Source organism: Salvia miltiorrhiza, chromosome 1 (genome assembly GCF_028751815.1).
Source record: "Salvia miltiorrhiza cultivar Shanhuang (shh) chromosome 1, IMPLAD_Smil_shh, whole genome shotgun sequence".
NCBI lineage: Eukaryota > Viridiplantae > Streptophyta > Magnoliopsida > Lamiales > Lamiaceae > Salvia > Salvia miltiorrhiza.
The window spans coordinates 71,590,049-71,605,955 of NC_080387.1; the positions used below are offsets into that span (position 1 = coordinate 71,590,049).

The 15,907-nt window shown below is 33.0% G+C and overlaps 3 protein-coding genes and 1 pseudogene across 4 annotated transcripts; 2 read left to right on the forward strand and 2 right to left on the reverse strand.

The window, feature by feature from the left end:
• Positions 1-438: 438 nt before the first annotated feature.
• Positions 439-1,996, forward strand: LOC131012586 ((+)-bornyl diphosphate synthase, chloroplastic-like; annotated as a pseudogene).
• Positions 1,997-8,392: 6,396 nt separating this feature from the next.
• On the forward strand, positions 8,393-10,687 carry LOC131005775 (sabinene synthase 1, chloroplastic-like). Its single transcript, XM_057932855.1, has 7 exons — positions 8,393-8,650; positions 8,720-8,993; positions 9,065-9,452; positions 9,532-9,750; positions 9,820-9,958; positions 10,048-10,299; positions 10,366-10,687. Exons 1-7 carry the CDS (start codon positions 8,417-8,419, stop codon positions 10,654-10,656), a joined length of 1,797 nt encoding a protein of 598 aa, XP_057788838.1. The 5' UTR covers positions 8,393-8,416; the 3' UTR covers positions 10,657-10,687.
• On the reverse strand, positions 10,114-13,049 carry LOC131005783 (uncharacterized). Of its 2 annotated transcripts, none has more exons than XM_057932867.1 (7): positions 12,899-13,049; positions 12,521-12,736; positions 12,205-12,408; positions 11,890-11,967; positions 11,554-11,683; positions 11,326-11,475; positions 10,114-10,652 (listed from the first exon to the last, which is right to left on the reverse strand). In XM_057932867.1, the coding sequence occupies exons 2-7, from the start codon at positions 12,724-12,726 to the stop codon at positions 10,617-10,619; spliced, it is 804 nt and encodes a 267-aa protein (XP_057788850.1). In that variant the 5' UTR covers positions 12,727-12,736; positions 12,899-13,049; the 3' UTR covers positions 10,114-10,616. The 2 variants fall into 2 exon arrangements, with proteins under 2 accessions (XP_057788850.1, XP_057788849.1); XM_057932866.1 differs by having other exon boundaries at positions 11,890-11,973.
• Positions 13,050-13,597: 548 nt separating this feature from the next.
• LOC131005785 (thioredoxin F, chloroplastic-like) lies at positions 13,598-15,173 on the reverse strand. The gene is made up of 3 exons (XM_057932869.1): positions 14,759-15,173; positions 13,977-14,076; positions 13,598-13,897 (listed from the first exon to the last, which is right to left on the reverse strand). The coding sequence occupies exons 1-3, from the start codon at positions 15,034-15,036 to the stop codon at positions 13,763-13,765; spliced, it is 513 nt and encodes a 170-aa protein (XP_057788852.1). The 5' UTR covers positions 15,037-15,173; the 3' UTR covers positions 13,598-13,762.
• Between the last annotated feature and the right edge of the window lie 734 nt (positions 15,174-15,907).

Sequence of the window (15,907 nt, forward strand, 5' to 3'; positions counted from 1 at the left end):
AATTTTTATTTTTTCGATCGCTAGAGTGTTGAATTGGAGCTTACGTAGATTAGTAAAGACGACGACGTTTTTGTGAGGCCTAAACGACATCGTTTCGTACCATTTCAATTAAAAATTTCTCCAAGTTAGAAAGAGACTGTATCCTGTATTCTATATATATGTATTCAATATTTAGTAATTTTATTGCAAAATACATTGTAAAATGAATATGAGCTTGAAAATATGTTAAAATGTATTTTTTGTAATTTAAATAATATTATAATTGTGTTATTAATTATTATTTATTTTTAATTTAATTTAATTTAATTTAATTTAATTCATTTTTTTATTTTTTTATTTAATTATTAATTTTCTTTTGAAAAAAAAATTGGACCACCCTAAATCGAAAGTCTGGCTCCGCCCTTCATTACAAGTGATCACAAAAATGTGTAGCATAGCATGCACGTAACTATCCTTAGCAAGCCACTAAATTCTGTCCACAAGTTGGAGAGGAAAAGTTCAAAAGCGTGTACTGCTTCTGCTTGCCTCCGCAGCTCCTTACAAGCTGCAGAAGTTCCTCAAATTCGACGCTCTGGAAACTACCAGCCTTCCCTTTGGGATTTCAATTACATTCACTCTCTCAACACTCCCTATAAGGTATATATATCATTCATTCTTCATAAATGAATTTTTTATCGCTAGTTGATATATATATGTGTATTTCCATGCATATAGGAGGAGAGGCACACGAATAGGAAAGCAGAGCTGATTGTGAAAGTGAAGATGTTGCTCAAGGAAAAAATGGGGCATCTTCAACAATTGGAGTTGATTCATGACTTGAAATATCTGGGACTGTCTTATTTTTTTCAAGATGAGATTATGCATATGTTAGGTTCTCTATACAATGAGCACAAATGTTTCCACAATAATGATGAAGCAGCATATGTATAAGGGATTTGAATTTCACAGCTCTTGGATTCAGACTCCTCAGACAACATGGTTTTAATGTTTCCCAAGGTGCTGAAACAGTCAAACTTGTTATAGATTGTGCTCTGAACATATTTATTTTTATTTAGTATTGAATTTAAATCCAATTTTTAATCTTATTAATCGCAGAAGTATTTGATTGTTTCAAGAACGACGAGGGTAGTGATTTCAAGGCAAGCCTTGGTCAAGATACAAAAGGAATGTTACAGCTTTATGAAGCATCTTTCCTTTTGAGAGAAGGTGAAGATACACTTGAACTTGCAAGACAATTTTCCACAAGATACTTGCAAAAAAAGCTTGAGGATCTTCCTCTTCATTGGAGGATTCAAAGACTAGAGGTAAGATGGTTCTTAGATGCTTACGTGAGGAGGCAAGACATGAATCCACTTACTCTGGAGCTCGCCAAACTCGATTTCAATATTATGCAAGCAACATATCAACAAGAATTGAAAGATGTCTCAAGGTATCACACTCGGAAAAGTCCTCCAAAATACAATAATTTATGCATGTCTAATCTACCTGGTGTTCCACCCATATCTCTGAATAACTTGGAATCACAAAATAAGATATTATTTAAAGATACCTGGAGTACTATCTATTACATATTTTATTTTAAATTAAAGATATTTTTTAAATAAAATATTATATATTTATAAAAATATATTTATTCATTAGATATTACATTAAATCTATTACATTGGCTAGAAATGTCTATTAAGTAATTACTTAATCATCAAATAAAAATTAGAGGAATATGCACCATTAAATAACTAAAAAAAGTGGGGATATAGCTCAGATGGTAGAGCGCTCCCTTAGCATGCGAGAGGTACGGGGATCGATACCCAGCATCTCCATTTTATTTCTACATTTTATCCTTTTAATTTTTTGGGCCTCCTTCTGGTTGTCTCCATTTTTTGATTTGGGCCTTTTCTGGGCCGTTAAGCTTGGGCCTCCTTCTGTTTTTTTTTTTTTACTATCTTGTTTGTTATCCAGTCGTAACAGCTTCGATGCTAGTCTTCAACGTTGCTGATTATGGAGCAGTTGGCAATGGACTAGCAGATGATACAAATGTAGATTTTCAAACATTTGCTTCAACAAATTACCTACTGCCCCGTCCCACGAATCTTGACACGTTTGGTTTTGGCACGGAAATTAAGGAGTTGTAGATTAGTGTTTTAAGTATGTAGGTAATAAAGTATAAAAGTGATAAAGTATGAGATGAAATGTGATAAAGTAGGAGAAAAAATGTAATAGTTGTTACTCCATCCGTTCCAGCTTTTTGTATCCACTTTTAGTAGTAGTACTACTAAAAGTGGATACAAAAAGCTGGAACGGAGGGAGTACTATATTTAGAAACGTGTCAAGATTCGTGGGACGGCCCAAAAAAGAATACGTGTCAAGATTCGTGGGACGGAGGGAGTATTTTTCATTCAAAATGGCGTCACCATTTTTTTTTACGTTTCCATTTCTTGTGTGGCGTCAGCTAGATGCATTATTTTTAATATTCCTTATAATATACCTTTGCGGCTTTGCACAATATAAAAAGATACTACACTATTAAATCACATTGAAGAATTTATATGTTATCGTTTAACAAATCGGATTGCATCATTATGCTAATAACTTTTGTTGTGAAGAAAAACTAGGGGTGTGTTCTTTATGGTTTGATAAATTTATCACGAGAAAAAAAGTGATAACAAAAAGTTCCCTCTTATTCTTTTCCCTCATTTCTCATTCCTCCTTTACACTGGCGTATAAAATTACTTATAATATATATGTTATACATTATACGTATGACGTATTGCTAAAATATCAAAACTGATGTGCATATATATAATTAAATAATCTAATGTATTTAATATGCACATTATTAATTTTAGGGATACATCATACGTTATACCTGAGCCATATTATTTTTGAGAAACCTACTTTTGTTTGAATTTTGATAATGATCAACATCTACTATCTGAGAACCAAAACCAATAAATAAGTAAATAATTAAAACCAAAACCAAGAAAGACAATGCAAAAATATCAAAAATGTCTAGCATTAGCATGAACGTAGCGATCCTTAGCAATTAAGCCTTGCATAGGAGACCTTCTCCGCTCCTCACAAGTCACAATAACAACCTAACCCACCACCCTTTGGCATTTCGAGCTCCGTATATGGTATCATTCATCCTTGCTATAATTGCTTCACACCCAACTAAGTAATTAATATTCAATTCTTTAATTACTCATACAAATATCGGTACGTAACTACTTTCTTACTTTTAGACAATTATTATACTCCCTTCGTCCCACTGTAAGTGAGATTGTTTTTTTTTTTTTGGCACGAGAATTAAAAAAGATGTATTTTGTGTGTAGATGAAAAAATATTTAAATGGAAAAACTTTTACCAAAAAGGAAATAGTTTCACTTACAGTGGGACGCCCAAAATAGAAAGAGTATCAGATACAGTGGGAGTACAAAAGAATGGGGCCGAGGTTCTGACATGAATCTAAATTTCAACATTTGAATTAATAGCAGTGGGCGAATTTGGTTGAAGCATATTTACTAGAGGCAAATGACTTAAACTCCATCTCAACATTACATAACTATTTTATACTAATCTCTGAGTTCATAATTTCATGCATGCATGAACCTATATATTAGCCAGATGCTTGATTCATTTACATGCACACATTGTACATGAATAAACAGATGTATTCTTCTAATAATAAATAAATAAATAAGGGTGTGTTTACTTTGATAGAAAAGTTTGACAGAAAAGTATAGAAAAAATATATTTTCCATCATTTTCACATGTTTCCTATGATGGATAATTTTCTCCGGTCAGGCTGGAAAATTTATTCGGGCAGCCCCTTTTCACTCCTTTTCTCACAAATATTGGATAATGGAGTATTATTCTATTGGGAGGGTGTGAAAATATTTTCCAACATTTCAATTTGTTTATCCATCTATTTCTAACAAAGTAACCACATAATAAAAAAAAAGAAGAAAAAGATAATATTATCTTACATTTTCTTATCCATCATTTTCAAATGAAAATTTTACTACCAAAGTAAAATTTATGTTATTCAACATTACTAAACACTAGGTAATATTTATTGCGCCGAAATTATTTCGGTGAAATCTATATCGTACAATTCAATTGATCACGTGTCGACAAAATTATTATCTTAACTACACCAAACGGCCGGCCTAATCTTGAAATTAGTTCTTGATCTAACTATCTAGCTAAGCTAATTGGCTAATGCACAAAAAATATCTCTACCATTATATGAATTCCTTAATTATATTATTTCATACGTTGCCAAAACATTATACTATATAGATATCTATCTTAGGGTTGCTTTGTGATGACGTCTCTTCAGTTTGTCCTCCAATTTATCTACCATGCGAAATATTATCACTCCCACCTATATATGCGAAATACAGAACGTTTTGACCTTTTATATTATTCAACTTAATTTCATTTAACGTTTCAAAACGGCCTATATATAATCAGATGGGAGGGAGTATTTTGCAATCAAGTGATGAAATTATTTTTCTGATTTCTTACACCAACTACAAATTATTTATCCAATTTTCTCATGAAACTTAACTAATGGCTTGTTTATTAATTTTTCAATATTTTCCACATATTTTTTTTTTCTCTCTCTCTCTCTCTCTTTATATATATATATATAGAGAGAGAGGATCATGTAATATCCACTCCCCTATGGTATATAGGTCTAAAATCCGGATTCCGGACCACACAAAGGGACCACGTGGCGCACATGGCAGGAGCCTCCCAAGGGCTTCCAAAGCCTTCCAAGGCCAAAAACACGAAGGGGTAAAATGGTCATTTTAAAAAAATACACTATTTTTTTATTTACCGAAAATCCATTTTTTTTTCGCGACCGTCGTCAAAATTACTTGACCCCTACTCATTCCTCATTTATACTACAAAGGAGGGATAATATTATCCCTCCAAAATGGTGTGATAATATTATTCATCATTTGTAATGAAAATGAGGAATGAGTAGGGGTCAAGTAGAAAATGTGAAAAAAGAAATGAAGAATTTAAAGTATTAAATTTTATTTATCCTTTATTTTTCCATGATAAATTTACAACCAAATACACCCTTATAAAATTTCTTTTTATAGACGGATATTATCAATCGTACCAAGTATAGCAAAATAGTATTTCAGGTAGGATTTCCAGATTTAGCTTTAGGGGTATAGTATCTGTATAGCAAAATAGTATTTCCAGATTTAAATAATCGTATTCGTACCAAGTATAGCAAAATAGTTTCAGCTACAGCAAAATAATATTTCCAGATTTAGCTCTAGGGGCTGAGAGTTTCTGTAGTATCATAATAAGGATTAGCTTTATTCTCTCTCAGGGCCCACCATTAGCTTTAACTAATCGTACCAAGACAATTTTTGCTTCCCTTTTTCTCTTATCCTTTCATTGATTTCTTTCTAAAAATCGAAATACACACAAATAATGACCAATAATAAAATATTTAATATTTTAATTAAATTCAAAATTATAAAGATTTCTAATTAAAAGTAATAATCATAAATAATTATTTTGAAATGAATACGCTATGATTATTTGGAGTTTTTTTTGTAAAAAAAAAATCTAATCTCTCATGATTTTTGAATATCTATTTTTTTTTTCCTCCTTGCCTATTTCAAATTTATTTTCCTTTCTATATACTCCCTCCGTCCACGAAAGAACTTCCTATTTTTCTATTTCGGGACGTCCACGAAAGAACTTCCTACTTTTTCCTATTTTGGGACAATACCCCACCACTTAAAAAATACTCTCCTTTTAAGACAATTCCCACCACTCAAATAACATTAATTAAAACAACACAATAAATTATTAATACTTTTTCACAATTCCCAATACACTTTACAACTTTTTCTTCCCTCTCAATACACTATACAACATTTTATTAAAACCCGTGTCACTCCCTCATAGGAAGTTCTTTCATGAACGGAGGGAGTATCTTTTATCTTCTTTTGTCTTTGTGTTCATCATTTTCAATTTGTGTTTCTTTTGCGCAATTTCAGTTTTAATTATTAATTACAATTGGTTATTTTTTAATTTTTAATATACTTTTTATTATTCTATTAAATTGGGATTTTAATTAAACTAATAATTATATTATTGAATTTGAACTAAAGGTTTTTATGTGTCAAATCTTTTGCAAACAGAGCTTAAGGGTTTTTTTTTCTCTCTATCTCCTCTCTCTAGGCACATCATTACAAGTTCACAACCACCCTAATTAGTAATTACGACATGATGCATGATAAACCAAAATCGCTTCATTTCGACATCCAATCTGTCGTGATAAATTTCGATAGTGTATGTTAGGGGTTGCTTGTGGAATCTTTCCATATTACATTTGAAATATGATTTTCACGAAATAAATTGACATTATTTATTTATTTTTTATTTCAATTTCATACACCATTAATATCAAATTAATCCGATCGAAAATTATTTAAATAAGATAGAGTCAAGATTCAGGTCTAGATAAAATCAAACATTAAAAAAGTCATAAATATGTTGTTTGCACTACAAGAAAAACTCTTATACACACCACTAAAAAGAAACCGGTTATATGTTAAAACTGATGTCGTAGCTAAAACCGATATCATAGATTGAAAAATTATGCTGAAAGACACGATTTTATGTTACCGGTATCTTTTTTGCAGTATTATAGTGATATTACGATACCGGTGTGTTTGTTGTGGTGTTATAGATATTTTTTTTTTATAAAAATGCTAATAGACATCGATATTTAATTATCGTTGTACACTTGTACTCCCTCCGTCCCACTGTATCTGAGACTCTTTCTATTTTGGGCGTCCCACTGTAAGTGAGACTCTTTCCTTTTTGGGTAAAAGTTTTTTCTCTTCAAACACCTTTTTACTTTTTCACCTACACATAAAATACACTTTTCTTAATTCTCGTGCCAAAAAAAAAGGTCTCACTTACAATGGGACGGATGGAGTATTTGTTTGGTGCTGTAGTAATGCTATAACACCTGTTTTTATAAATCATATTAAACCGGTTTAAAATACTATAGGTGTTATACCTAAATTAAAGAAAATAAAAAAATAAAAGCAGAGGAATAATGCAAAATCAGATTTGCAACCCTAGCTAGGTACTGTTCACATCTTCTCCACAGATCTTGCCATGTTTTATTGATTTTTGCCCATAAACGGTGTTATGCACACAAGTTTTTGTGATAAAAATTTGGTCTTTTAATTATTCTTCATCAGATTTGTAGTATAACAATACTATACTTTCTTTAAATATTATAAATATGGAGTATATTATAACTTCAAATTTGAAAAAAGACATACACATAAGGTGGGATTAGGCAGTAAATCCATTTCAAAATATTTAGTATATAATACGAATTGTGAACACATGATGAACCGTGAAATGATGAATTCAAAGAAGTTAATTTTTTGCCATTCATAAAATTTAAATCTAGAACTATCATCGAATTTATTCAGTATAATGATAAATTCACTATAAATATTGACGATTTAAGGACTGTATGATTCTTAATTTATAACATGTGCAAAGATGGCTAGCACGTTATTTAAAATTCTTGCTTCGTGATTTTCTAGCAGTGGGTATTAATTCTTCTCAAAAAAAAAAAATAGTGGGTATTGATTTGTTGTATCAGACGTCAACTTTGGGTTCAGCTTATTTAATTTAAAGAGCTTAATTATAAGTTTTTGGAGTTTATAAAATGTTTTAACAACTTATAAGATATAGTTTTATAAGAGCTTACAAGTTTAGTTATAGAAAGAAATTAAATGAAAAAAAAATAGAATGAAATATGATGAAAATAAAAAATTATAGTTGAGTTTTTTTATTTTTTAAATGGGTGTTGCTTATAAGATAATGAGAAAATAAGTTGGGGTAGAAGAAATTTATTTTTGGGGAGCTTATTTTTACAATTTATAAGCTCTTTTAGGAGCTTATTTTGTGAAACACTTTGAAGGAGCTGATAAACTTCAAAACAACTTATTAGCTCAGCCAAACACCCTCTTAGTTGTGAGACAAAAAGATGGTGACTTGGAGTGAATTTTCTTTTCTAATGATATCAAAACAATGAGATTATTGTTACACAGTAAATTATTTTGTACAATATATACACCAATTTTAATATTTTTGAGAAATTAAACCTATTTTCAAGAGATGGGTTAGATTGTTTTACTAAAAGAATAAATCTTATGTAGGTTGGTCCACTAGTTAATTTCACACACAGGGTAGGAGAGAAATTTACCAATTAATGCCATGTCTAAATATCTAGTTCATAAAAACACATGCATTACAGTTTAAGATCTATATATATAAATACATATGAAGACAAAGCAAAACCAAGAAATATAGAAAGCAAAAGCATTATATAAAAGTGATCATAAAAATGTCTACAATTAGCATGAACGTAGTGATCCTTAGCAAGCCACTAAATTCTCTCCACAAGTTGGAGAGTAGAGCTTTAAAATCAAAAGCGTGTACAGCACCCGCACCCGCTGCTTCTGCTTGCCTCCGCAGCTCCATACAAGCTGCAGAAGCTCCTCAAATCCGACGCTCTGGAAACTACAAGCCTTCTCTTTGGGATTTCAATTACATTCAGTCTCTCAACACTCCCTATAAGGTATCATTCTTATATATATACTTCACACATAACTAAATAATATTCATTCTTTTCTGATACAATATATAGGAGGAGAGGCACTTGAATAGGCAAGCAGAGCTGATTATGCAAGTGAAGATGTTGCTCAAAGATAAAATGGAGGCTCTTCAACAGTTGGAGTTGATTCATGACTTGAAATATCTGGGATTGTCTTTTTTTTTTCAGGATGAGATCAAGCAGATCTTAGGTTCTATCTATAATGAGCACAGAGGTTTCCACAATAATGATGTAGAGGAAAAAGATTTGTATTTGACAGCTCTTGGATTCAGACTCCTGAGACAATATGGTTTTAATGTTTCACAAGGTGCTCAAACTTGGTATAGATTGCGCTTTTATTATTAAATCTAAATCCAATCTCTTCTATCTTAATCGCAGAAATGTTTAATTGTTTCAAGAACAAGAAGGGTAATGATTTCAAGGCAAGTCTTGGTCAAGATACAAAAGCAATGTTACAACTTTATGAAGCATCTTTCCTTTTGAGAGAAGGTGAAGATACATTAGAGCTAGCAAGAATATTTTCCACAAAATGTCTGCAAAAGAAACTTGAGGAAGGTGGTGATGAAATTGACGAAGATCTATTATCTTGGATTCGCCACTCTTTGGATCTTCCTCTTCACTGGAGGGTTCAAGGACTAGAGGCAAGATGGTTCTTAGATGCTTATGCGAGGAGGCCAGACATGAATCCAATTATTCTCGAGCTCGCCAAACTCGACTTCAATATTATTCAAGCAACATATCAACAAGAACTGAAAGACGTCTCAAGGTATGAAACTCTCCAAAATTGAACTATTCAAATAATTTTTTGCACCTTGATCTAACTACTTTATTTCTTTGTTATATAGGTGGTGGAGTAATTCATGTTTGGCTGAAAAACTCCCATTTGTGAGAGATAGAATCGTGGAATGTTACTTTTGGGCAGTTGCGATGTTTGAGCCTCATGAATATGGATATCACAGAAAAATGGCCGCCATTATTATTACAATGGTTACAGTTATAGATGATGTTTATGATGTATATGGTACATTAGACGAACTCCAACTATTTACAGACACCATTCAAAGGTCAGTATATATGTATATATCTAATCATCAGCTTAATCCACTCAAGATTTGATTAAGATTAAATTTCAGATGGGATACTGAATCAATAAGCCAACTTCCTTATTACATGCAAGTTTGTTATTTGGCACTTTACAACTTGGTTTCCGAGCTGGCTTACAATGTTCTTAAAGATCGACATATCATTAGTATCCCATATTTACAAAGATCGGTAACTTCATTTCCTCCTCTACATTAATTGTTGCTAATCACTTATTGAAACAAATTGAAATCGTTCCTATATTTATAAATTATTGGCAGTGGTCAAGTTTGGTTGAAGGATTTTTGAAGGAGGCACAATGGTACTATAGTGGATACACACCAAGCTTGGAAGAATATCTGAACAACGCCAAAGTTTCAATATCGTCTCCTACAATAATATCCCAACTTTATTTCACATTAGCAAACTCGAGCACTAACAAAAAGGTCATCGAGAGCTTGTACGAATATCATAACATACTTAACCTATCAGGAATGATTCTAAGGTTTGCTGATGATCTTGGGACTACACAGGTAAGGTACCTAATTAACAACATTAATTGATAAGTATATAATTTGTATTTTCTTTGTTAAACCTAGTTTGAGCTGAAGAGGGGCGACGTGCCGAAAGCAATCCAGTGTTACATGAAGGACACAAATGCTTCGGAGAAAGAGGCGCAAGAACACCTGAGGTTTCTGATAAGGGAGGCGTGGAAGGAGATGAACACGGTCACCGCGGCCGGTTGTCCATTTCCGGCAGATTTGGTTGGGGCTGCAGCTAACATTGGAAGAGCGGCGCAGTTTATATATCTGGAGGGAGATGGCCACGGCGTGCAACACTCGGAAATACATCAACAGATTGGCGGACTGCTGTTCCAACCATATCTCTGAATAAACTGGAATTACAATCAACCATGCATCCCTAAAATAGTAAAATCACGAGTATACTCGTTTAGTATCAAAAATGAAATAGTAATGAATTATTTTGAAATTGAAATTCTAACTTGATTTTTGAAGTACGATGAATTGATTCGCCTCGTAATATTCATGTTACGTCGTCATTTGCGATAAAATTGCTTAAAAATTAGGATGCAAATGCATGATACAGTTCCTTTATACCCGTTGGCCAACCTATAAATCTGTTGGATTAGCAAGACTCACCCGTCACCAACGGTTTGGCCCATTTTTTATTCCAAGTTGTAAAAATTTAACCTTAGTCGTCTAATTTTTTCAATTTATTCTGGTCAATCTAGAGATTTCTATTCTAGCTACATTGATATCCCCTACACGTATGTAGATTAATTAAAATATTACTACATCTTATAATATCGAAAGAGAAGCAACAAAGATGTTCATCTAGCAGAGGAATTTCTAAGATCATCATATAGTCTTCAAGGAAACAAATGCAGCATTGTCATTCTAGGATGCAAGTATTCAAGCCTAATACTATAGTATCTATGGAAATCTATACTAATCCATGTAAAAACAAAGGGCTTTTCATAGCCTCCTACACAGCAGATATAAGCTCCAAAGGTGGACTAAGAAGCCAGGTCATTCTACCTTCTCATAGTCTTCATCATGCTCATCTCCACTATCATCAGATGGTCCGTCGTTTTCATCACCGGATGGAGTTTTAGCATCGTCAATTGCTCCCCCGCGACGTGTGTGAATGAGGTAATGCGCAACAGATTTGAATCCAAGCTTCTGTGCCTAAACATTTCATATTGTCAACTTCAATTCCATATTACAACAGATAGACTTAGGCAGCATAAGATTTGTCAGCTTTACCTTCTTGAAGTCTATTTCAACAGGGTTCCACCCTTTGTATCTTCTACAGTGAGAGCAATTGCATATTCCACGACATACTGGGCAAACCCAGTCTCGCTTCAAACTAACCTCTGCCAAATTCTCCCCGTACCTGAATTTTGGAATACAACCACATGATCAAATATGCAACAAGAATTAGTATGCTTTGTCTGGCAATGAGCAAAACAATTTAGTACTATTTTTGTTATAATTTTATCATCATTCATTCATTCATTCGTCTAACATGATAAACAAATACTACATCATTGAATCAAGCAAACAATAAAAGGAGAGTAGTAGAATGGAAGTAAAAGAAACCTCCTGTATAAGCAAACTCCACAAAGCTGGCCCGAGGCGGTGTAGCACTTGCTGCACGTGGTAACCAGTCCAATAGGCCTTTTTCTGCAACAATGAAAATGTGGTCATCAATGACAATCTTATAGTAGTAAGTATTTCAAAGAATAAAGCATAAACATGTCCAAAAATGAAAATGTGGTCATCAATGACAATCTTATAGTAAATATTTCAAAGAATAAAGCATAAACATGTCCAAAAATGAAAATGTGATCATCAATGACAATCTTATAGTAAGTATTTCAAAGAATAAGGCATAAACATGTTGAGGTACCGTACTTGCATTGGTGGCAAGGCTTTCCCTGAGAGGGATCGTATTTAACTTGGCGAGTCCACTCAGCCACGGCGTCGCCCAACAGCTTCTCGTGCTCCTCTGTGTAAATCTCAGGATTCTCATCTATCTCAGGATTCTCACCCAATTTGTGCTTCTCTGTGTAAATCTCAGGATTCTCACCCAATTTGTGCTCCTCTGTAGGATTCAACCTGATCCATCGCATTGACACAAAATCAAAACAAATTTCTAGTTTCCATACACAAGCAGAGTCACAAACAAACAGAAAATCGAAAATCCCCTTCCCCGAAACGAGAGATTTACCTAGAAGAGCGGCGGGGAGGATCATCCGAAGGTACGCGGCGCTTGTTTTTGCGGCGACTCTTGAGGAGCTGGTTGGAAAGGGCAGCGATACCCAGGCTCTTCATTCTCGCCATGTTTTCCTTGATTCTTTGTGCTCTGGATTCTTCATACTCTCCTCCTCCCTTAACTCCGATTTCTTCTTCGCCTGTGCCTCTCCTACTCGCCATCTCTCTATATCTGCGCAATGTATTCCAAGTTAATATTTGGCCAATGTGTAATTCAAAACATCTCTATTTGGATTTATTGTTGCTGGCGAGAATAGGTTTGTGATATGAGAAACATGGTATAATTTTCAAGGAGTGAGGCGATTTCACAATTTTGAAGGTAAATGTGATTTACCTGCTGTTAGCTGTTGAGCTTTTGGCATATGATTTGTGATGAAGAAGAAACAGAGTTGAGTAAAGAAAATCACCGCAGTGAGAAATGAAGAAGAAGAAGCGGCAGATATTATTTGTCTGTCTTGGATTTATGTCGTTTCATTTCAGTTAATTGGGCTCTCAGTTTGTTTAGTTTTATTATGGGCCAAAAATTGTTACAATAAGTATCCACTATTAAAAAAAAAAAAATCAGGTTATATTATATTGTTGTTTTGCTTTGAAATTTATTTATTGCGGCGTAAATTTTGGATCATGGATTGAAATAGTTGTTGGGTTTAAATTTTGAGAACGAATTATATTTTTTTACGTAATTATTTATATAAATATTTTATTTTTATAGTTATATTGAATAATTTTAAATGAAGTAGTGATATTGTTTTTGAGTGAAATTAATTTGCATCATTTAGTTTGTAATTGAAAAATTTTAGATTAATACCACACAATTAATCAAAATATGATACAAATAATTTATTGTTTGACTATATCTGTTTGTTGTTGCCTTTTTGTTTTTGTAAATGAATTTTGACTAATAATTAAATGCAATGTTAGTAACTAACTTTTACTTTCAAATTATGTACTTTGGCAAACAAAAATTGAACCGCGGTCGGTGCCGGTGTGTGTCTTTTTTAAGCAATTATATATTCTACTTTAATTCTGAATATAACTACAATTATTCAAATAAAATCAAGAATTGTGGATGGGACATTTACGTGCATTTCATTCCAAATCAACAAGCCAAATGATTTAACTAGAAATAATTTCATTGCATCAATAGGAATAGCTCCTAAAATAATAGAAAAATGAATGGTTATTTACTGCTTAATTATTAGGTAGATCTAGCTGCCTCAATTGCATGAACTAAATCATCAAATTTAGCTCCTGTAACTTCTTTAATCACCTTTTCATCCTTCAATATTTTGAATGTGGGAACAACCTTAATCCCAAGCTCCTTTGCCAATGGCTGCATCACAAACCCCTAATTAATTCAAATCAAACATATGCAAAATTAACCTATGATTTTGTAATCTATATATATGGACCTTGTTTTCTTGGTTGCAGTCTAGTTTAAGGAACACAATGTCCTCATGCTTTTCAGACAATTCTTGAAACTTTGGAGCCATCACCTTGCACGGGCCGCACCTGCAGCCACCCCAAACGTAGTTAGGATTGTAAACGAGTCGAACCGTGCTCGACCTTGTTCCGTTTGCTACAGATTCGAGCTTAATCGAGTCAATCTTACATCTCATCAACACAAAATTATGTGCAGGTGTGTTTGATCTATATATTTATAGCAAAATCACGAGTATATATACTCGTTTAGTTTCGCAAATAAAATCATGAATTATTTTGAAATTATAATTTTAACGTGATTTAAAATGCAGATTTATTAAATTATCACTTTTTCAATTTTTACAATTATGTTCCTCCAATTATTTTTGGTTGCTAGATTGTTCAATTGGACCTTATGTGGATTAATTTGTCACATAATATTAATGTTACGACGTTATTTGCAATAAAATTGCTAAATACTGAAAAAATTAAGGTACAGCCGTACTGTACAGGATACAATTCCTTTATAATTCGGTGAAATTTTTACAATTCCTTTAAATGATAGTCTAATATAATCAACTACAATTTTCTAAAACAATGCAAAAACACATTTATATATATTTAGCTAAAATTAATGGCACTTTAATTTGGCTCAAGTTTCGAATATTCCTGATTAGGAACTTAATTAATCTGTTTTAGTGAATAATGGATCGATCAGAAATTTACACAATTTTGAGCTCGAATTCGAAAAAGGAGAGAATGATAAACTCACCACTGAGTGTACATATCGAGGACGACAATCTTAGCGCCGGCGGCTTTCACAATCGGCCAAAATGTATCCTTATTCACCTCCGTCACTTGGCCCGCCGCCGCCGCTGCTGAGTCCGAGCTGACCTTCGTCCTCAGCCGTCTTTCCCTCTTCGCACTCAGCTGCGGGTAATCCGCACATACAGCGCGGCGACACTGCTTCGCGGCGGCGAGAATCGGCGGTGACACAGAATTGTGCGGTATCGAGGTCCTTGGAGCTGAAATGCACACTTGTAGAGCCATCACGACTGAGACTGTACGTATTTTATTGTAGAGAGAGAGAGAGACTAAGACTGTATGTATTGTAGAGAGAGAGAGAGATGAGAGTGATGTGCTGCTGAGCGAGCAAACGGGACCGTTGATTTATGGAGTCTCGAGATGACAAAATTAGCCTCAATTTTATTCAGATTCTTTGATAATATATTTTTATTCAAAATTAGACTTCATTTTTTGATAATATATTTAGAGTGGATTTTGAAAATGGCCACTTTCATATTGTAAAATTAAAATCTAGCCTATGAAATAAAAACATAAAAAAATGGCCACTGTTACCAAAATACCCTTCCACATTAAAAATTAAAAAAATGGCCACTTTACACCACCCCTTTAAAAAATCCCGCAATTCACAACCAGTGTGAATTCACAACCAAAATTTTTTGGTTGTGAATTCACACTGGTTGTGAATTGAGAATTCACAACCAGTCGAATTCACAACCAGAATTTTTTGTTTGTGAATTCACAACTAGTCGAATTCACAGCCAAATTTTAATTCACAACCAGTCGAATTCACAACAAAAAATTAATTCACAACTAGAATTTTTTGGTTGTGAATTCACAACAAACGAATTCACAACCAAAATTTAATTCACAACCAGATTTATGTTGGTTGTGAATTCACAATCAGTCGAATTCACAACCTGAATTTAATTCACAATTAGAATTTATTTTGATTGTTAATTAAAGTAGTTGTGAATTTGAGTTTTTAAAGTTTGAATTCACAATTAAAACTGTAATTTATTTTGATTGTGAATTTATAGATTTGGTTGTAAATTCAAGAATATTAAGTTGTGAATTCATCGAGCTAGTTGTGAATTCAAGAACATTAAGTTGTGAA

Coding starts and splice junctions, on each gene's coding strand:
- LOC131005785 (XM_057932869.1), bottom strand. CDS start 15,036: ATGGCTCTACAAGTGTGCATTTCAGCTCCAAGGACCTCGATACCGCAC. Junction 14,077..14,758: donor CTCGATATGTACACTCAGTG/GTGAGTTTATCA, acceptor GGGTGGCTGCAG/GTGCGGCCCGTGCAAGGTGA. Junction 13,898..13,976: donor ACTGCAACCAAGAAAACAAG/GTCCATATATAT, acceptor TTTGTGATGCAG/CCATTGGCAAAGGAGCTTGG.
- LOC131005783 (XM_057932866.1), bottom strand. CDS start 12,726: ATGGCGAGTAGGAGAGGCACAGGCGAAGAAGAAATCGGAGTTAAGGGA. Junction 11,974..12,204: donor AAGCCTTGCCACCAATGCAA/GTACGGTACCTC, acceptor TCATTGTTGCAG/AAAAAGGCCTATTGGACTGG. Junction 11,476..11,553: donor TTGAAATAGACTTCAAGAAG/GTAAAGCTGACA, acceptor TGAAATGTTTAG/GCACAGAAGCTTGGATTCAA.
- LOC131005775 (XM_057932855.1), top strand. CDS start 8,417: ATGTCTACAATTAGCATGAACGTAGTGATCCTTAGCAAGCCACTAAAT. Junction 8,994..9,064: donor TGGTTTTAATGTTTCACAAG/GTGCTCAAACTT, acceptor TCTTAATCGCAG/AAATGTTTAATTGTTTCAAG. Junction 9,751..9,819: donor TTTACAGACACCATTCAAAG/GTCAGTATATAT, acceptor ATTAAATTTCAG/ATGGGATACTGAATCAATAA.